The 22,500-nt window shown below is 37.2% G+C and overlaps 1 protein-coding gene across 9 annotated transcripts in view; it reads right to left on the bottom strand.

Moving 5' to 3' along the window:
• The window catches only part of LOC144979489 (uncharacterized), a 215,093-nt gene that overhangs the window by 113,770 nt on the left and 78,823 nt on the right, over nucleotides 1-22,500 (bottom strand). For all 9 annotated transcript variants that reach the window (XM_078926198.1, XM_078926172.1, XM_078926181.1 and 6 more), the window contains exons 5-6: nucleotides 3,047-3,116; nucleotides 1,027-1,169 (exon numbers count right to left, since the gene is read on the bottom strand). In XM_078926198.1, the coding sequence (XP_078782324.1) occupies nucleotides 1,027-1,169; nucleotides 3,047-3,116 (213 nt within the window). The remainder of the gene's footprint in view (nucleotides 1-1,026; nucleotides 1,170-3,046; nucleotides 3,117-22,500) is intronic.

The raw sequence follows: 22,500 nt of genomic DNA, 5'->3' as shown, positions 1-22,500 counted from the left end.
TAGTCTATTTGCCAAATATATAATAAAAGCATAGCTCTCCGTTCAACGAACGATGCCCATTCAATGAACGTGGTGATGTCGATCAACTTAAATTTTATAATTCAAGTGTTGAATAAAATTTGAACTCAATTTTTAATAAACAATACATTTTTCGACTTCTTAAGATAACTCCACATCGCTTTTTACTTGGGCACGGAGAAATATTTTCTGCATCTAATACCTTACATATTTCGCTCACATATCGTAAAATTCTTTCCCAGTGTGAAGAACGGAAAATGGTTCATATAAATTATAAGAAATTGATTGTTTTCAAAATAATGAAAGGAACCACTAACTGGTGTCGATTCAATGCAAGTACTCCCACCAACATTGTCATACTCGCTAACCGGAAGGTTGCCACACAACCCACATGATGGCGTCTTTTTTCGATGCGATTTCACAAAACAAATTTGATTTTTCAATACAATCATCATAATGTGATGTAATCAATCTCAGGATGCATATACACCATGTTGTGTGTTTGTGTGTGTGTGTGTGTGTGTGTGTTTTAGGAGAAAAATACATAGTAACGGACGTTACGGGCTCAAAACTTTATTCAACCAACTAAACCCTTTCTTCAAACAACAAAAAGAATATGAGCGGCATTTAAAACTAGAAGTACATTTTCATTTCTTTATCTCCCCTTTGGGAAATTTTGTCTCTAGGGTCGATTTTACAGACAGGAAAATAGCACAGCGTCTCAAAATGAGCAAGAGCGATGTGACTTGTTTGGTCAAGGCAACAAAGCGCGAATTGTGTGTTAAACCACTTAGTCCTTCAGAGCCATGAGGCCCATGGAGTCGGAGTTTATCCCGGTTTCTATAGCGTTAGACGGACCCCCCCCCCCTCCCTCTCTCTCTCTCTCCTCTCTCTCTCTCTCTCTCTCTCTCTCTCTCTCTCTCTCTCTCTCTCTCCTCTCATCTCTCTTCTCTCCTTCTCTTCTCCTCTTCTCACCAATCTGTTCTACCTATACATCTCGTCATTTACCTCTTTAATGTTCTCCACTATTTCAGTCTGTGCTTCAATGTCCATCGCCATTATCTTGTCTATAAAAGCCTCTTTCTGTTCACATTGCACAGCACAGCCCAGGATCAATAACAGAGTCTTGCGGATTTCTCCATAACTGCAGTCTGGGATAAAGATAGAAAATCATTATTATACCAAAGATAAAAAGACATTAAAACTGCATATTTCCACGAGATTGTAATTGTAACTGCTGTTTGAATACTACCATAGTGTGGAAATTTAAAATGCTTCGGATGGGACCAGTAGTACAGACAATGGACGTTTCGGGCACAAACCGACGGACTTGCCTTCTGAAAGGCCCGCCGTATCGTCTCTCATGCCCACTGAGAAGGTATCGCAGTTCCTCGATGCATCATTCCAACGTATGGGCCCTACCTTGCCATCGTATTTCAAGGATACTAACCATGCTATTGGTGTCCTTGATTTGAATTCAACGGCCAATATTTCCATCAGATCTCGGGAGTGGCCATGGGCACCAAAATGGGTCCATCGTATGCCAATCTGTTCATGGGCCACCTCGAGCTCAGCACGACGACGACGACGACGACGACGACGACGACGACGACGACGACGACGACGACGACGACGACGACGACGACGACTACTACTACTACTACTACTACTACTACTACTACTACTACTACTACTACTACTGCTGCTGCTGTTGCTACTACTACTACTACTACTACTACTACTACTACTACTACTACTACTACTACTACTACTACTACTACTTCTATTACTACTTCTTCGAATATTATATTTCTATTATGTCTTTTATTTTCCAAATATTATTTCTAGAAAGTTCCGTCTCTCAAAAGCTAGCCTGCCCGTATCATTCCTACCACATACTCGGGGGCCTCTACTCACAGGAAGCCCCTATCGCTATTGAGGTAAATTTTCTCAATTGAGGTTCGAGTCCCCTGTCACAGTAAAGGTTGTTCACAATTATCTTATTAAATTTTATTTTATTAAGAACTGAATTCATCTCACTCCAGTTATATTTCGGTAGGCTTAGATAAACTTTACCTTCTAATATTAGATCGTCTTTCCTTTTATAGCCTTCCCTCGATTTAATTTCTAATTAGTGAATACTTTTCGTTCTACATTCTGTCACGTAGCCACTTATTATAAAAGCTGATAGGTCTAACATTCTACACTCACTTCTCTCTACAATCTATGCCGGACGGCCAGCCGCTCCATTCCTCATATATATTTGAAGATTGTTATCTTTTGGTACTTTGTGGATATTTTATCTCCACCATCAAGACGCCGGAGCTTTTACCTTTGACTGTGTAATCCTCAACACTTTAAGGATCAAACCTGAGACCACTGTCGAAGAAATATCTAAATAACATCTTCCCAACTGCCTGGAAGTGGAACATTACAAGCCTGAGCCCGTTGTCGGAGAAATATATAATCCACGCCTTTCAACTGCCTGGAAACGTAACCTTACGAACCTGACATTATATCATCATAAGTTACGTAATATATTCACATTTCTATTTGTAACTGCCGCAATCACTATTTATCTCTTTCTTTTTATTTAATCTTAAACAAATCGTTAACTGTTTTTCATTTATAGTAACTAGTAAATTCTGGGGCCTCATTCTACACATCTTTATGCATAGTCGAGTAGCTCTTTACTCACTTGAGACCATGACATCCCCTACTTGTCGGTATAAATGCGAGAGAGAAGGAGAAAGTGGTGGAGGATAACGATAAAGAAGAAGAGGAGGATGATGAGAAGGCAGTGAGTGTAATAATAAGGATTGAGTAACTCGTCACGTAATTTTAAAAATATCGTTGCAACAGAGAGAAGCGACATCATTAATTACAAAGAAAGAATCAATGATAAAAATGGGGGCTAGAAAATGACTGGTGGTTGTTACGACGACGACGACGATGTCGATGATCTTCAAAATGAGGAGGATGACGATTCTGACAACGATAATGATGATCTTGATTTGCAATGCCTTACCTTTATCGGGTTCTCGACAGATGGCACCATAGTTCGGTAGACGCATAGTGAGCATTTGCTGAAGGACATCCTTTAAAAAAATATACACAAAAATAAATTTAAAAAAAATAATTTATAAATAAATAAATAATAATTATAACAATAATAATAATAATATAATAATAATAATAATAATAATAATAATAATAATAATAATAATAATAATAATAATAATAATAATAATAATAATTATAATGGTGGTGGTGGTGGTGGCAGAAGCGGTAGTTAATAGTAGCTTTATAAAACTACTGTAAATGCCAAAGGTAAAATTTTACATTACATTACATACATTTAATTATTAAAGACAAATAGTGAACAAGGAATCGGCAATACCAAAAGTGTTTAGAAACAATTCATGACGAGTAGACAATTTGAAATATCGTTTGGCAATAATCGCCTTGTTGTTTCGTTAAAGTCAACAAAGGACGAAAGGAGAAATATTGATTGAGAGAGAGAGAGAGAGAGAGAGAGAGAGAGAGAGAGAGAGAGAGAGAGAGAGAGAGAGAGAGAGAGATAGAGAGAGAGAGGGGGAGAGAGAGAGAGAGAGGGGGGAGAGAGAGAGAGAGAGAGAGAGAGAGAGAGTGAGTGAGTATCACAAGGAGCATCAAACCAAGGGGAACAATCACAATAACACCCAATCTAACTCATAGCATGAGTTGCATTCCTTTGTCAATACTGAACTGACGGCCAAGCAACCCTCCCAGCACGCATTTGAAGTGTTGACAGAAGATTCGAGACACAAACATAATATAACATAGAAACGGCTGAGACATTGAGTAAGCTACGATTTTGGAAGTGGATATCAATTCCGAGAAGTGAGTGGAGCAGGCACGTATGTTGATAACAGTATGGTCATGGGTCCGAGCCCCCATCGCCGCGAAGTTTTTATTCTCAATTGGATTCAGTCTTGGAATAATAATTTTTATTCCAAGGATTCAGTAGTCTGATGTCACGCGCCTGCAACGGCGGCCATCTTGGTTCTAAACAAAGAAAATCTTTAATTTTTATTCTTCATGCTGGCGAGAACTTTTCATTCCTTTTTCATATGCCTTGTGATCAGAATGTGTAAAAGTCAAAACATGATCAAATTGATGGGGTTTTTTTCCTCTGGATACGCTTTTAAGCTCGCCAGAGAAATATTTATTACGGCGTCCGCCATTGTTCCGATAGTTTAGAGCCAGTGTTACTAAGTTACCATACGTCATTAGGAAGGAAGTGACGGTACGACTATTGAATCCTATTTTTCCTGTTATTATCATCATATGTGCCTGCTTCACTCACTTTTCTGAATTAATATTCACTCCCCATATCGAAGCTTATTCAATGTCTCAATGTTACATGTTCGTGTTGAGAATAAATCGTAAGCAGTAATGCTGGCTTGTACACAAACTTAGAAAGTTTGTGTATCTTGAACCCATGACTTCAAGTTGGGAGACGGTATCAGGATAGACACTACATTTGAAACCACTTTTTAATTGGAGTGGCGGATGGCGTCGACTGTCCCTCTCGCGGCCAGGCGGAGTTGTCGTAACAGTCGTGGGTTCAAACCCCCATCGCGAAGTTTTTATTCTCTACTGTCTTCTGACACTTTTCTACTCACTTCATTTCCTGTTATGATCAACATACGTGATCCACTCATTTTTCACAAAATAAACAAAGTTCCACACTTAAAGCCTTAAAATTATAAACTGCGGCGATATTCTTTCGTTCTAAAATATACATCTAAGGCTCCGACCATTAGTATCACCCAAGAGTGATTTTATAGCATAGTATTCTACAAAATACTTCATGCATTTTGTTGTTTATCATAAAATATATATAATCTACCAATGACCAGGACGTTAAGAAAATTACAACGAAAATCGAAACAAGCAGTAGTGGAAATTGAAAATGAATAAAACATTAATAGGAACTTGTGTTGAACTTTGAATCATAAGGGAACAGTACAGGGCAACTATATCTTGAAAGTGATGGAACAATACGGAGAGTGATGTTGAGATATTATTATTATTATTATTATAAACTTAGATTATCATTTAATATGAATATATACCATCATTATTATTATTCAGTGATTTCCCTTTGTTTATTTTTTCTACTTTCACTTCTTCCAGTGCTGGGATTACCCGCCCAAATCAATACCCGGGTAGTGGTCTGATTACCCGGGTACCCGCGGGTACCTGTGGCAGGAGTGACTTCTTGTCCCAAAAAAATTTTTTTGTGGGGGGGGGGGGGGGGGGGATTTTTTATTTTTTAAATTATTTATGTATTTATTATATTTAATAGTTATTACAACAAATGAAACGAAACTTAAGTAAAAAACAAGGATAATTAACTACAATGAAACCAAATTTTAAAAAATTAAAGAAAAAAAAAAAAACAATTAAAGAAATACCCGACATTCCTTGAAAAGATAAGAACTAATATAGTCTTAATCTGTTGATGCCAAAATTGAATCAAATGTGTATGAACAAATAAAACAAAAAAATCAATGTAATTGAAAAATAAAGGAGGAAAATCTTTTCAAAAAAATGTCATGTAAATGTAAATCTGTAAATCAAAATTGTATTACTTCCAATTATCACTCTCAGTTCGGTTTCCATTTTCGTTACCCGCACCTTTTACCAGAGTACCCGGTTTAACATTATGACCCGCGGGTACCCGCCCAGCACTATTTCTTCTTGTTTCATCATCCAAACCTGCCAAAGGCAGATGATCATTCTCAATAATAAAATCCAGTTCAATCGAATATTATTTTGGTCCACCGTTCGTCAATTTATTACAATATGAAACCATTAACACAGTCTTAACCTGCTTAACAGGTTATGGGCCCAGATCGCGCAAGACAAAAGGTTTTATTCATAATCTGAAAACGATGACCACAACGACCTACAGAACACCCACCTTTGATGGTGATGAACAGAAATACGAAATTACGAAATATGGAAGACAAAATGTCTTGCCTTAATGAGACTTAAAGGTAAAAGTGATATTTTTAACAATGAGAGTGAAGGCATCGATGAAGAGAAAAATGCAGACGGGTTTGCAGAACTCATCCAATGTATTGATGACAAATCACTATCTCTTATCATGCGTGATGCTCGTGACAATGGAAAGAAAGCGATGGCGATTCTTGATAATCACTATGAACCTAAGGGGAAGCCAAGAATTATCACCCTTTATACTGAAACAACTAGTCTTGCCTCGAACTCCCATGAAACCATTACAGAGTTCATTGTCAGCGCTGAAACATTAGCAACCCAGCTGAGGAATGCGAAAGAACTAACCAGTGACAGTCTATTAATTGCCATGATAGTGAAGGCACTACCATCCCAATTCAAGCCCTTTACGGCCGTTATTAACCAAAGGGATGACTATCTCTCTTTCTTAGAATTAAGTAACTGTTAAGAAATTATGAAGACAAAGAGAAAATCCACAAGTCTGATTCGTCTGTCATGCAAGTGACCAACAACGTTAAATTTCGCCACCAATCACCAGGTGCTCAGATTCACCAATCACCAGCTGCTCAGACTCGTTGGTGCAGCTTCTGTAAAATGAAATCTCATAATACACAGCAATGCTACAACAAAACTGCAAACTAACAATCCCCGCCAACAGGCAACCAAACCGAAATATTGTACATTTTGCAATACACATACACATGAAACAAAATACTGCAGGTCCAAATTCAAAAGAGAAAATAAACAGCAGTCAGTTAGAACAATAACAACAGACCAAAATGATACAACTGATTATCAGACTGATACAAATTATCATCAAAATCATCATTTTACTCTCAAAGTTAACATCCTGGCCAAGTCAGCCTGTGAAACAATGTACTTATTGACAGTGGTGCCACAACACATATTATCAAAGATAAGGAAAAATTATTTAGATTGGACCAACTATTCAACCCTGAATCTTACACCATCCAACTAGCAGATGGAACAAAAGCCAAAAACATTGTTCAAGATCAAGGAGATGCTATGGTGTGCTTTGAAGACCAACAAGGTCATGAAAGGAAAATTATATTAAAACTCTTAATCCCACCGTTCGACCAAAACATATTTTCTATCCCAGCTGCAACCAAAACCGGTGCAGTTATCAGTTTTTCAGAAGACAAAGGAGTCGTTCAAATGGATGGATATTTATTAGATATCAAGAAAACAAACAATCTGTACTTCGAAAATTCTTTGAAGAAAACAAAAATAAACAATCAACCACTCACCATTTGGCATAACATTTTGGGTCATTCAAATGTACAGGACATCATAAGTTTGGAAAGACACGTTGAAGGAATGAAAATCTCGGGGAAATAAATCACCTAATCACCTTGTAAAGCGCTTTGAGCACATTTTAGTGGATATTGCGCTATATAAAAGCTCAATTATTTAAAATTATTATAATCTGGACTGTGAAACTTGCATTTTAGGTAAAATGTGTAACATTCGAAACAAACAGCCCGATGCTCGAGGAAAACAACCCCTAGAACTTGTGCACTTAGGCTTAACTGGTCCTATTGAGCCAGCTGCTGCTCGAGATTTTAGATATGCACTCATTTGTGTTGATGATTTCTCTAGTTTAACAGTAGTGTACTTTCTGAAACACAAACCAGATACAGCAGAAGCCTTCAAGAAATTCTTGTCCTTATGGCAAAGTTAGTAAGATACGGAGTGACAATGGTGGAGAGTTTATTTCCAAAGAGTTTAAAAGTATCTTAATTTATAATTTTATACGCCATGAGAAAAGTGCCCCCGATAGCCCACACCATAATGGTACGGCTGAGCGGAATTGGAGGACCCTTTTCGAAATGGCAAGGTGCCTATTGATAGAAGCAAAATTACCAAAGTCCCTTTGGACTTATGCTGTCATGACATCAGCATATATAAGAAACATGTGCTTTAACCGCAGGTTAGGGAAAACTCCTATTGAGGCCATGACCAACATAAAGCCTAACATATCCAATATGCATATTTTTGGGCAAACATGCTATGCATTGAATCAAAATACAAAAAACTTGAAGAAAGAGCGGGAAAAGGACTTTTCAATGGTTATGACCGCGATAGTCCAGCCTACTTAGTATATTTACCTGAAAAACAGATTGTAGGAAATGTAAGGTGTATCAAATTGTTTGATTCAAACCCATGCCTAAGTCTAAACACAGATGATAATGATTGTGAGAATACTATTCTCATTGATAAAACACCAAATGATTCTGCTTACATAGAACCATTGACACCACCATATGAGAATGATGATGAAACAAATAATGAAATTGAACATTCTTCTGACTCTCCCAACCAATCAGCATTATCATCTTCAGACGGGGTAACCCAAAAGAGAGAAAGGCGTAAGCCAATAAATCATCTAAACGATTATTCAGTTGAAGATGATGATATTGATGATATCATGTTGAATCATGTCCACCATTGTTACAATATTTGCAATGAACCATTGCCAATGACATATGATGAAGCAATGAATGTAGTAAATGGAAAAATGCAATGAATGATGAAATGCAAGCCTTAGAAGAAAGCAATACATTTGAAATCACAAAACTTCCAGAAAATAGAACTGCCATTGGTGGTCGATGGGTTTACACTACCAAAAATGGACTTAACAATGAATTAAAATATAAAGTAAGATATGTAGCAAAAGGATATTCACAGAAACCCGGTATTGATTAACATGACACATTCTCTCCTACGGCTCGCATAACATCAGTCAGAGCTATGACTCAAATTGCTATTCAAAATAACATGACCATACACCAAATGGATGTCAAATCTGCCTATCTAAATGCACCCATTGAGCGTGAATTATATATTGAACAACCAAAAGGTTATGAATCCACAAACAAAAATGGTGTTAAACTTGTTCTTAAACTGAACAGGTCACTCTACGGATTAAAACAAAGAGGGAGGAATTAGCGCAATCTTCTACACTCATTTCTGTCTGATCTAGGATTCGAACAATCCCAAGCAGATCCATGTGTACACACAAAACACTCTGAAAGTGACTCTATCATTGTTCTATGTTTAGACCTGTAAATGAACTCTATAAAAATTGACTGAAACTCTTCGTAATTCGTCAATAGTGAACAGCAAGCTCGTTTGAGCAAAACAATGGCAGAAAACTAATTTGCGCGGGAATTAATTAGGCTACTTACCATTGTCCCTTATAACTAGGTACCCAATCAATGAAGAAATTAGAAACAGTCAACCAGTTTGTTTACAATGTGAGGTAATTGAGATGTACTGTAGCAATCCCTAACTTTCGATTTGAAGGTGTCTACATAACACACTTCCGGCTTTCGCATTTTACTTTTTTCATACTTTTTACTTCCCTCCAGGTAAATGTGGTCAATTTGGATTAAACGAAACAGTGAAAATTATCGCTCAGCGGCTCAGTTAAAGTTGGCTACCATTAGGATCACGACAGGTTTGGAAAGTGAAAAAATAATTTAACGAAAAATACACTGGGATGTGTTCAGACACGGCAATTCTAAAAAGTGATGCTTAGCCTTGGCAATATATCTATCGTTAATATAAACGGCCAATGAGCTATGCGTAGCGCTGTGGAACATTCCTAATTACTTTACGGTCATTCGACTACGATTCATGAATTCTTTCTTTCTTCATTTCTTTCTTTCCTTTTTTAAAATATTTGAATTTGACGACTTAACTGATTTCAGTTAATTGACTGAGAATTTACAGGTCTATATGTTATGTTGATGATTTGCTATTGATGTCACAATCAGATACAATGGTAATGCAAATTAAAAACAAACTAAAAGAGAAATTTAAAATGAAAGATCTAGGGAGAATATTAGACTTCGTTGGAATTGATTTCATACATAAAGAGGGAGCTATTTTCATGAGTCAGTCAAATTATCTAAAGACACTGTTAAACAAATTTGACATGTTGAATTGCAAACCTAAATACACCCCATGTGATGTAAACTTGAATAAATTTGAACACGAAGAAGCTCAAGAAGCTGATGCAACAATATATAGAGAAATTGTTGGTGGCCTTATTTATGCCATGACTGGTACAAGGCCAGATCTAAGCTACATTGTAAATAAGCTTTCGGAGTGTCTATTCGTCCTTCAGGTCGTATTCTTAAAATGTGTCTAGCCGATCTTCAGTGCTTATGAAAATGAGGTAGGCGTGCAATACGCACAAGGCAATTGACGGAAAGGCCGTTTTTTATTTTTGTAACCCATCGTCTCAAAACGGTATTATGTCGGAACGAACCACATGCTTAAAAGCCGAATTTAATGTTAAACTGGTCAAAAATATAACTTGTTGGCATTCGCAACATAGAATATGGTCGCAATTCTCCTCAATAAATCATATAACCTCAAAACAAATCTAATATTTATGGCTATAAATTAAATTCTCAACATCTTAACAAACCCGACTCAATACCGTTTTGAGGCGAACGTTCACATTTGTCACCGTATTTTTATATGTATTAAATTCAAGGTTATTGCCCTCCCATAAATCGCATTGTTATTGCAGTGACCTATATATGTCACTGCTTCCGTGGCTTTTTGTGTTATCTATGTGTATTTAACTGGAATTACAAAATCGGGGGTTTCCAGTCCTTCACGCCTTCACTTTTTTAACGACTGTTGAAACGTAAGCATCGTTATGAGTATGAGTAGAAAAAAAAGCATATTATTCTCTCTCTCTCTCTCTCTCTCTCTCTCTCTCTCTCTCTCTCTCTCTCTCTCTCTCTCTCTCTCTCTCTCTCTCTCTCTCTCTCTCTCTCTCTCTCTCTCTCTCCTTTCTTCCCCCCTCCCCCTTTGTTCTCCAATTTCCTGTCTCACCCCTGTCTTTTCCTCCTCTTTATCTTGCTATCCTCCTCTTTTATCTGGCACCCTCTCTCTCTCTCTCTCTCTCTCTCTCTCTCTCTCTCTCTCTCTCTCTCTCTCTCTCTCTCTCTCTCTCTCTTCTCTCTTCCCCCCTCCCCCTTTGTTCTCCAATTTCCTGTCTCACCCCTGTCTTTTCCTCCTCTTTATCTCGCTATCCTCCTCTTTTATCTGGCACCCTCTCTCTCTCTCTCTCTCTCTCTCTCTCTCTCTCTCTCTCTCTCTCTCTCTCTCTCTCTCTCTCTCTCTTCCCCCCTCCCCCTTTGTTCTCCAATTTCCTGTCTCACCCTTGTCTTTTCCTCCTCTTTATCTCGCTATCCTCCTCTTTTATCTGGCACCCTCTCTTTGCCGCCCACCCTCCACCTCTCTCTCTCTCTCTCTCTCTCTCTCTCTCTCTCTCTCTCTATCTATCTATCTATTTATCTATCTTTCTCTATGTCTGAGTGGTCTCAAACGCGTTTCATCTGGGATATGGTGTCACCTTCTCTGATCCATTATTGTTTTTAAAAAAGGAAAAGAAAAGAAAAAAATAACAAAAGGGGACAACGACACAGATTACACCGCACCCCGCGACTGCAACATCATAAATTATAACACCCTTTAAAAAAACATACACTTCCTGGCCGCCTGCACGACTTAGAGTTGCCAACCACTGAAGAATTAAAATACATTCGGAAGACCTAAAAAGTTTTCGTCGTGAGCTTGCTATGGTAATGAATCGAGATATTGAGGCGGTGGTGGTGGTGGGAATCGTAGAGAGAGAGAGAGAGAGAGAGAGAGAGAGGAGAAGAGAGAGAGGAGAGAGAGAGAGAGAGAGAGAGCGAGAGAGAGAGAGCGAGAGAGAGATAGAGAGAGAGAGAGAAGAAGAAGAAGAAGAAGAAGAAGAAGAAGAAGAAGAAGAAGAAGAAGAAGAAGAAGAAGAAGAAGAAGAAGAAGAAGAAGAAGAAGAAGAAGAAGAAGATCACGAAAGAGAGAAATAGACAGAGAAGGAGCAGTGACAACCCGACAGAGGAAACGAAGAAAAGTGTGAAATAAGGAAGAAGAATGTGCCACTATGTGCCCTTGTGGTGGTATGACACTCGCTTTCGGATCGGATTGGAAAATCCTGGGTTCGAGCCTCACTCGGCGCATAGTTGAGTCCACTCTTACCGTACTCAGGTTTAAAATAAGTACCAGGCCGTTAACTGCGTTGTTCTGTCTGAAAAAATGTAATATCGCCTAACGGACACCATGTAGGATGTTAAGTGTTGCTGTTTGCTTGTGACACCCTGTAAAGCGCTTTGAGACTTCGAGCGGATATTGCGCTATATAAAAACTCTCGTTAGTGTTTGTGACAATGATAGAAATTGCAGTGATGTTGTTCTTGTTTCGACGATGATGAAATGATGGTAGTGGTGTTGTCACTGATCTAATGGTAGGTATAATGCTATTGTAGTGATATTGATTGTGGTGTTGATATTTATGATATTGTGCAAATCTGGTGGTAGCAATTCTGATGGTAATGATTATGTTGTAAAAGTGCTTGTGGTAATGATGATGATGGTTTTAAAATTGATGTGGACCGACGTTACTTATTTTCAGGTCTGATAACCATTTCCTTATGGGCTCATTGTTGTAATGGAAATCTCAAAAAAATGACGCAAAATATTGTCCATTATACAAAAATGTTAAACTAGGCCCGCCCATAAGTGGGTTCGGATGTCAGACCTGCGTGTTTGTGGATGCTTTGTTAACCTACAATGCAGCACAAATCCCTTTCGAAATGGTATTCTTTTTTCCACTATAACACAATAAGTCGAATGCTTGGCAGGTCTGTATCACTGCGTACATAGACACACGTTAGTTGTAAAAATATCTATTGAAATACCACCTTGAATGGTGATAAGCCAAATTACACATCTGGAATACAACATTTGCATACACAGTTGTTTGAGTACAGAATTATTGAGAAAAATCGTGGATTTTTTTCTTGTAACCATTGTTTAAAATATATCAAGCTTTTTATGTATATATTTCCGTCTTTTTATTTTTTAATTTTAAACTAAAGTTAGGAATTTGTTTTTGGCCGGTAATCGTACCTTTATCAGCCTTATTAGACCCCTACCCAGATCAAAACAACAACCCCAACACCGTTGACAACATTACCCCTTGTTCTAAGTTTAAGAACATAGGCAAGTTATTGTTCTTAGGCCGAACTGGGCTTTAATGTTCTATATCATTCTATTTCACCCAGTTTCAACCCGTAGACATTTTACATCTCAGCCCGTTGACATTCTAACTTCTAGTGAGGGCAAAAGTGGATACCAAATACTTAATAGTATTAACTAACGAACGAAGTACTGAAAATATTGAGGGCTTGGTATTTGTGTCCTTTATTAATCTTTAATATATTGGCATCGTCTATGGAGATACGTTTAAATGCAAAGTTCTGCTTTCGGCTTTGGAATTAATTTGCGCCTTGTAAATCTGCCAAATTCCATCCCGTCTATACATTTACCTCGTTTATTGCCAATTTGATAACGCATTGAATTCTCCATGAATTAAATCTATCATTATGTTATAGAGCTAGTCTAGTCAAGACAGTACAACTTATAACAAAATGTTCAAAGATTTTGGCTAAATTCAAGCCATTATTGATGGCACTCACTGAATTATCAAGATTATAACATTTTTTATAAAACTGCTTCTTAAGAGATACATAACTTTGATGTTTTTTGCGCTGCTTATACTATAATGACTAATATAACATTTTTGACAAATTTAATACTAGTCATTTAAAACAAATAGTTACTGAGTGCTTACCCACTATTATAGATTGAAAAAAATGTAAAAAAAGCAAAACACACATAGACGCACACACACACACACACACACACACACACACACACACACACCACACACAAATCAAACAAATAAACACACAAAAGCAGGAAAATACCCCAAAAAAAAACACACAAAAAAACAAAACAAATAAAACAACAACAACAACAACAAAAACTCACCCCCCCCCCCCCCCCAAAAAAAAAAAAAAAAATTAAAAAAAAATTTTAAAAAATAAAGTAAACCTGACGAATCTTCCTCTGTGCCCAGCCAACCCAAACTCTCGAGCAGGTATTTGAATGGAATACTTGCCAAAAGGAGAACACGAAAATAGTTCCTTATAAGAAATCAATCACCATACTGGAATAAAAAATCTTATCCCAGAAGAAGAAGAAAAACCAAAAAAAAACCCACGAAATTAACACATACACAAACACACACACCTCAAACACACATACACACTCAACTGATTATTTGACTCACAAACAGAGGAGGTGGGGTTTGTCAAACATTTAAGACGATACAGATATATCATGTAATTACGTGGATTCGAATCCAGCTCAGTAAAAACAAAAGCGGAATATTGCCCAGCTTTAGTGTGAAGGACGAATAGCGCAAGCAACACTATTTGTCCTTACGTACGGCAAGGGCGGTTGATGCTATTCGACTTTAAGGGCTACCCATAAGCTTTCTCAACACATGTCCAAACCCAGTATAAACCATATGATAATGGCTAAGCATACTTTGCGTTACATTAAAGCAACCATTGATAAATGTTTGATCTTCAGAAAATCAGAGGAACTACTAAAATTAATTGGCCATTGCGACGCCCATTGGGCAATGTCATATGACAGGAAAAAGTATTTCTGGCATACTTTCGAACTATCAGAAAAGGGACCTCTTATTTCCTGGAAATCCAAGAAGCAAAACACTTTTGCTTTGTCGACTTGTGATGCTGAAAAGATTTCAATGTCTTCAGCTACACAAGAAGGAATCTTTCTTTTAGCATTATATAATGACATGTCCTTTGATCAAATGAAATCATATGCTATGAATTGTGATAACCAATCCACCATATCTCTTGCAAAGAACCCAATGCAAAATCAGAGAACCAAGCATATTGATATCAGATATCATTTTCTTAGGAATGTGGTTCAAGGTGGTAAAACGACAGTAGCATACATTCCATCAGAGCAAAATATTGCCGATGCTCTAACTAAACCATTAACAAGAGTCAAAATTGAAATATTCAAATCACTTGCAATGGGACAGTAGCTCTTAATATTGAATTTTGTCAAAATCTAAACTGCAACCACTATCAAAGCAAGCATTTCTTGTAAATGTTTTTCTTATTTTAAAATCATTATTTCAATTTCAATGTTCCAAATATCTTCTTGACTACTTTCATTAAGTCATTTAATCACGTTCATTTTATTTTTATTATTTAAATCTAAGTTTAAGAGGGAGTGTTGAGATATTATTATTATTACTATTATTATTATTATTATTATTATTATTATTATTATTATTATTATTATTATTATCATTATTATTATTATTATTATTATTATTATTATTATTATTATTATTATTATTATTATTATTATTATTATTATTATTATTATTATTTTATTATTATTATTATTATTATTATTATTATTATTATTATTATTATTATTATTATTATTATTATTATTATTATTATTATTATTATTATTATTATTATAAACTTAGATTATCATTTAATGTGAATTTATAATTCTACCATCATTATTATTATTGAGTGATTTACCTTTGTTTATTTTTTCAACATTCACTTCTTCTTGTTTTATCATCCAAGCCTGCCAAAGGCAGATGATCATTCTCAATAATAAAATCCATTTCAACCGAATATTATTTTGGTCCATCGTTCGTCAATTTATTACAATAGGCTTTTAACGAAATCGGGCCGAACGAGACGCCGAACCAGAACGGATCTAGCCTTCTCACGTGACCATGAACCAGATCTGGATAGTGAAGACTCTCAAGCGGTATGCAGCATCGGATCTAAGGTCACTTGATAGTGAGCTGTTTAAGCTGACAAGAAACGGAGAAGGACGAAATGGAGACTACCTCAGGCCTCACCCTACCATGTGTTAGGGGAGGGGCAAGGTCAGTGTCATTCAATAGTAGTGAATGTGACGCTCTACCCTAGATACGGAGAGAAAATTATAAATTGATTACGGGGGGGGGGGGGGGGGTTGACCCAAAAACGACCGAGGTGTTGATTGGGGAGAATTACGCAGTCTTAACCTGCTTAATAAGTGAGGGTGAAAGGACGGCAGAGGAGAGAGGAAGGAGGAGCAGGAGGAGGAGGAAGTACAAGAGGAACAGATGGCGCATGTGATAGATAGATAAATAAATAGATAGATAGACAGACAGACAGACAGACAGACAGACAGACAGACAGACGGACGGACGGACGGACGGACGGACGGATGGATGGATGGATGAATAGATAGATAGATAGATAGATAGATAGATAGATAGATAGATAGATAGATAGATAGATAGATAGATAGATAGATAGATAGATAGATAGATAGATAGATAGATAGATAGATAGATAGATAGATAGATATGAAGATAAATAAATATTTAATAAAATATCGTGGGATGAGTTGTGCGAATATGTGGTATTGTGGTATGACACTCGCTTTCGGATTGGAATGTCCTGGGTTCGAGCGCATAGTTGAGTCCTTGGAAAAGGCTCTTTACTTACATTCTCTCATCGTGTGTAAAATAACCGATAAGCGTTGTCTCTGTCGTTACGTTTTGCTTCGGTCAGGGGCCCCTTGTAAAGCACATTAAGCACGTCCAATGGATATTATTGCGCCGTATAAAAGCTCAAGTCTTATTAAATGTGTTAAAAATGAGCGAGAAGTATGTATGAGTGGAAAATTATTATAATATAAGGTATACAGGTGGATGACCAAGTGCAGAAGACTAAGGAAAATCATTTAAAAAATTTATAATGGATCAACTTCACATAGCATATCTCTCTCTCTCTCTCTCTCTCTCTCTCTCTCTCTCTCTCTCTCTCTCTCTCTCTCTCTCTCTCTCTCTCTCTCTCTCTCTCTCTCTCTCTCTCTCTCTCTCTCTCTCTCTCTCATCTGTGCAGAGACGCCAACCTTAAATTTGGCTCACAGGAGTCTCAGACACAAACTCGTAGGAATTTCAATGCCGAAAGAGGAATTTCCGCACACAAGAAAAAGGAATTGGAATGGTATTGTGTTTACATATTGTATAGTTCTAAATAGATAACTGATTAGAATTATATTATGAAACATAAACACATTGCCAAATACAATCCCAAAGTTTCCTTATTTCAATGAAGTAAAGCGCCAAAACCTAATGGTAGAGATTGTAGTACTGGTGGTAGTGAAGATGATGTGGTGTTGGTGGTTGTTGTAATAGTAGTAGTGATGATGAAGATGTGATAGTGGTTGTTGTTGTAGTAGTAGTGATGATGATATGGTGGTGATGGTGGTTGTAGTACAAATGGTAGTGATGATGATGTGGTAGTGGTGGTTGTAGAAGTAGTTGTGTAGTGATGATAATGTGGTAGTGGTGGTTGTAGTAGTTGTAGTGGTAATGATGATGTGGTGGTGGTGGTTGTAGTAGTAGTGGTAATGATAATGTGGTGGTGGTTGTAGTAGTAGTGGTGGTGATGATGATGTGGTGCTGATGGTTGTATTAGTAGGGTAGTGATGATGATGTGGTGGTGGTTGCAGTGGTAGTGGTAGTGATGACGATGTGGTGGTAATGGTGGTTGTAGTACAAATGGTAGCGATGATGATGTGGTAGTGGTGGTTGTAGTAGTAGTGGTAGTGATGATGATGTGGTGGTGGTGGTTTTAGTAGCAGTGGTAGTGATGATGATGTGGTGGTGGTTGTAGTAGTAGTGGTAGTGATGATGGTTGTAATACTGGTGGCAGTGATGATGACGTGGTGGTTGGAAGGGGAGGGGGGGGGGGGGTATCCTTGGAACAAATTGACCTCACCGGAATTTGACGGATGTTGCCCAGAACCCGGAATTTTTTACTCCAGACCGGAGTTTTGGCATCACTGTCTGTGTGATATATATATATATATATATATATATATATATATATATATATATATATATATAAAATATATATATATAATAGAGAGAGAGAGAGAGAGAGAGGAGAGAGAGAGAGAGAGAGGGGGGAGTGAGAAGAGAGAGAGAGGGGGGGGGGGGAGAGAGGAGAGAGAGAGAGGAGGGGGGGGGGGGGGGGGGTTACGTGAACATGTATGTAATATTTGCGTCCAGGCAGTTTTGATCCAATGCCAACACCAGCAGTGTTCCAGGATTACGCGAAACAGTAACTCGTATCATTATCTCTAATCCACTCCAATCAAGTGGCGATGTCGCTCCAACGTGGTGATCGAATTAACCCAAGAGACAATGCCAGGCGACGACGATCTGACAAGATCGAACGTATGGATCGATTGATTGATTTAACGGCTTGACCAATTGGGTAGAATGACAGGACTGTCCGTATTTCTGCCCAGACTCTAATTCCCGCTATGTACACATAGACCTGCGTGTCCCAGTGTTTGTATTTTGATTCCGTATTTCCGGTTGATTAAAATTGTTGATATGGTCAAAGTAAGGCGTAAGAAATGAAGAATCCCCTCTTTTCCCATTCCCTCCTTCGTGTTAAGAATAAGGAAATGAACCAAAAAAAAAAATATATATACATATATATTTTTTCTAAACGAGCAGAACCATTCTCTCTCTCTCTCTCTCTCTCTCTCTCTCTCTCTCTCTCTCTCTCTCTCTCTCTCTCTCTCTCTCTCTCTCTCTCTCTCTCTCTCAGGGGTGAGAATGACTGGTCACAAAAAAGGAGGAAATTTTTCATCGTGAAGAAAATGACCCATCCATGCGACCATAACCTATAAATTTGAATTTTACTAAAATTCACTGAGATGCAATCCAAAATTTGTCTCGCAGCAATTTCTAACAAGACTGTGGAATTTAAAAAGTTGAAAAGTGTAATTACACCATTTGGTGGTTGTAGTAAGGATGATGATGTAGTGGTGGTTGTAGTAGTAGTAGTGGTCGTATGGATGATTGTGTGGTGGTGGTTGTAGTAGCTGTGGTAGGAATAATGATGTGGTGGTAGTTGTAGTGGTGGTAGGGATGATGTTGTGCTGTTTGTAGTGGTAGTGGTGGTAGGGATGATGATGTGGTGGTGGTTGTAGTTGTAGTAGAAGTGGTGGTAGGGATGATGTGGTGTTATTTGTAGTAGTAGTGGTGCTAGGGATGATGGTGTGGTGGGGGGGACTTCTCTACCAGAATAATTTATGTATTGACCTTATGAATTCTATATTTTAAAATAGAAGAAAAGAGAAATAAAAAGAAAGGCAAAGGGAAAGAGGAAAAAAATAGAGAAAAGAGAGAGAGAGAGAGAGAGAGAGAGAGAGAGAGAGAGAGAGAGAGAGAGAGAGAGAGAGAGAGAGAGATTAAAAAGGCAACAGGTACCGACAACAGAGAAAAAAAATCCAGACCCATTTGTCTCTCCCCTTCTCCTTCAACCATCAACTAGCTAATAAAAGAACACCACTGGTCGTCTGTGTCAACTGTGACATCTGGTGCCATTCTGTCTCGCCCGACGTCATAAAAACGGGACCGTCACCAAATTTCACGAGACTGAACACAGGTGTCAAAATATGACATAAGACATAATGGTGATTTTGTGGGTTTGAGGAAAATGTTTGACACGGCATATTTCTGAGAAATTCTCACAATAACTGTTTATTTATCCAAAACAAATTTGAAAAAGGAGGAAATGTGATAAGGATGGGCGGAGGAAAACTACCATTTAGGCGGAAATCCGCCTTTAGGCGGAAGATTCTCTCTCTCTCTCTCTCTCTCTCTCTCTCTCTCTCTCTCTCTCTCTCTCTCTCTCTCTCTCTCTCTCTCTCTCTCTCAAATAAATCGATAAAAAAAATTTAGAAATCACACACAAAAGTATGAGAGAGAAAGGATAACTCGTTAGAAGAAAACATTATACGATTAAGTACATAATTTACTTTAAAACAATATAACAAAACGAAACATCCGCCTTTAAAAAAATTAAAATACAAAAAAGGGGCGACCGTGGCTCTAAAGCTGAAATTACTCTTCTTCATCTCTAAATATATTTTAAAATTCAATTTCATCTCTGTACTTATTTCAAGACGACATCATCAGGCACTTTGAAATTTTACTTCCTCCCTTTGTTACAGATCGTTAATGGTCAATAACAGTTTATTTTATGTCTGTGTTCTAACTGCATGCCAAAGGTGTGTATGTTTGGGTGTGGGGGGAGGTAATTTCAATACGAAAAATTCAACAACAACAAAATCAATTTTAAAATAATTAAATCTTAAATAATAATAATAATATAATAATAATAATAATAATAATAATAATAATAATAATATAATATATAATAATAATAATAATAATATAATAATAATAATATATAATAATAATAATAATAATAATAATAATAATAATAATAATAATAATAATAATAATAATAATATAATAATAATAATAATAATAATAATAATAATAATAATAATAAATAATAATAAAATAATAAATAATAATAATAATAATAATAATAAGTAGAAATGTCAAAATGAGATAATGCCAGTCTTCATGCTGCCGCCGCCGTACAAAGACAAAACGTCTCTCTTTTTTATTTTTTTTTCATTTTTAAGTTTGAACAGAATTGTTTTCCACTTCTAATATTGATAAGTAATTGAATGTAGGCTTCAATTTATTGACGTTTCGGGTTTCTCCTTTATCGACAAAACACGATGAATGAGAGAAAATCTAAAGACGAATGAGAAATGTGAGAATGCGTAGTTAAGGTAAATTAACAATAACAATGATGGGACGGGAAAATGAATGCGCCTTTCTTTGTAAGGAAGCACGAATTCAAATGTCTCCCATTCTTTTTTTTTTTAATAGGTTGGGGTCAACATTGTCCCGTATTGTCAATGTTGGCAAATTAAAAAAATATAAAACTATATTTTACAGACTGATATACGAATAACTTGCAAGCCTTTTTAAAAATTTCGCAGTGTCTATTCGTCCTTCAGATCGTATTCTTAAAAAGTGTCTAGCGAGCTTCAGTGCTTATGCAAATGAGGTAGGCGTGAAATACGCACAAGGTAATTGAATGCTCTCTTCTCTCTCTCTCTCTCTCTCTCTCTCTCTCTCTCTCTCTCTCTCTCTCTCTCTCTCTCTCTCTCTCTCTCTCTCTCTCTCTCTCCCTCCTCCTCCTCCTCTCTCTCTCCTCTCCTCTCTCCCTCTCTCTCTCTCTCTCTCTCTCGCTCTCTCTCTCTCTCTCTCTCTCTCTCTCTATCTATCTATCTATCTATCTCTTTTAATTTCTTCCTCTTTTGTTTTCTAAAAACCTTTCTCTCTCTTTATCTATCTCTAAATTTTATTCCCCCCCCCCTCCCTCCCTCTTTCTTTCTTCACTTCTGTCACATTTATTTTCTCCTTGTCTCTCATTCTTCTTCCTCTCTCTTTCTTTCTCTCATATTTACCCCCATAAATCTCTAATGTTCCCTATGTCGGGTTGTCTCTCGCTCCTTTTCTGTTTATTCCTCTATTTCGACGTCTTCTCTCTCTCTCTCTCTCTCTCTATCTCTCTCTCTCTCTCTCTCTCTCTCTCTCTCTCTCTCTCTCTCTCTCTCTCTCTTTTTTTTTTTTTTTTTCCATGTTAAAAAAGTGAGCTTTTGTATAGAGCAATAGCCACTAAATGTGCTCAAAGCGCTTTACAGGGGTCCGCTACCTGCGACATACACCTTAGCGAAAATGTTGAACGGTAACATGACACATGTTAGGCGAAAATATAAGTCTTTTCGACAACGTGTCAACTATTTTACACTTGATACGGTGATAGTGATAAGACCTTAAACTAAATTTTCTTTTATGTGTGAAGTGACCTAAATAAATGTGTCGCAAGCGCCGTAACAATAATAACCCCCCACCCCACACACACACAAAGGTGTGTATGTTTGGGGGTGGGAGTAGGTAATTTCAATACGAAAAATTCAACAACAACAAAATCCAGAAACGCCAACTTCTAATTTGGCTCACAGGAGTTTCAGACACCACTCGTAGGAATTTCAATGCCGAAAGAGGAATTTCCGCACACAAGAAAAGGGAATTGGAATGGTATTTGGCATTGTGTTTACATATTGTATAGTTCTAAATAGATAACTGATTAGAATTATAATATGATACATAAACACATTGCCAAATACAATCCCAAAGTTTCCTTATTTCAAATGAAGTAAAGCGCCAAAACCTAATGGTAGAGAGTGTAGTACTGGTGGTAATGAGGATGATGTGGTGTTAGTGGTTGTAGTAATAATGGTAGTGGTGATGAAAATGTGATAGTGGTTATTGTTACTGGCAGTGATAATGATATGGTGGTGGTGGTGGTGGTGGTTGAAGTAGTAGTGGTAGTGATGATGATGTGGTGGTGGTATAGTGGTTGTCGTAGTGGTGGTCGTGATGATAATGATGTAGTGGTGGTTGTAGTGTAGTAGTTGTGGTAGTGATGTTGATGTGATGGTGATGGTGGTTGTAGTATAAATGGTAGTGATGATGATGTGGTAGTGGTGGTTGTAGTAGTAGTGG

This window comes from Berghia stephanieae, chromosome 1, assembly GCF_034508935.2.
Source record: "Berghia stephanieae isolate SIO BIC M18660-M18661 chromosome 1, UCSD_Bste_1.3, whole genome shotgun sequence".
Taxonomy (NCBI): domain Eukaryota; kingdom Metazoa; phylum Mollusca; class Gastropoda; order Nudibranchia; family Aeolidiidae; genus Berghia; species Berghia stephanieae.
Note: the sequence above shows the minus strand (reverse complement) of the source record. Positions and strands in the feature narration are given on the sequence as shown.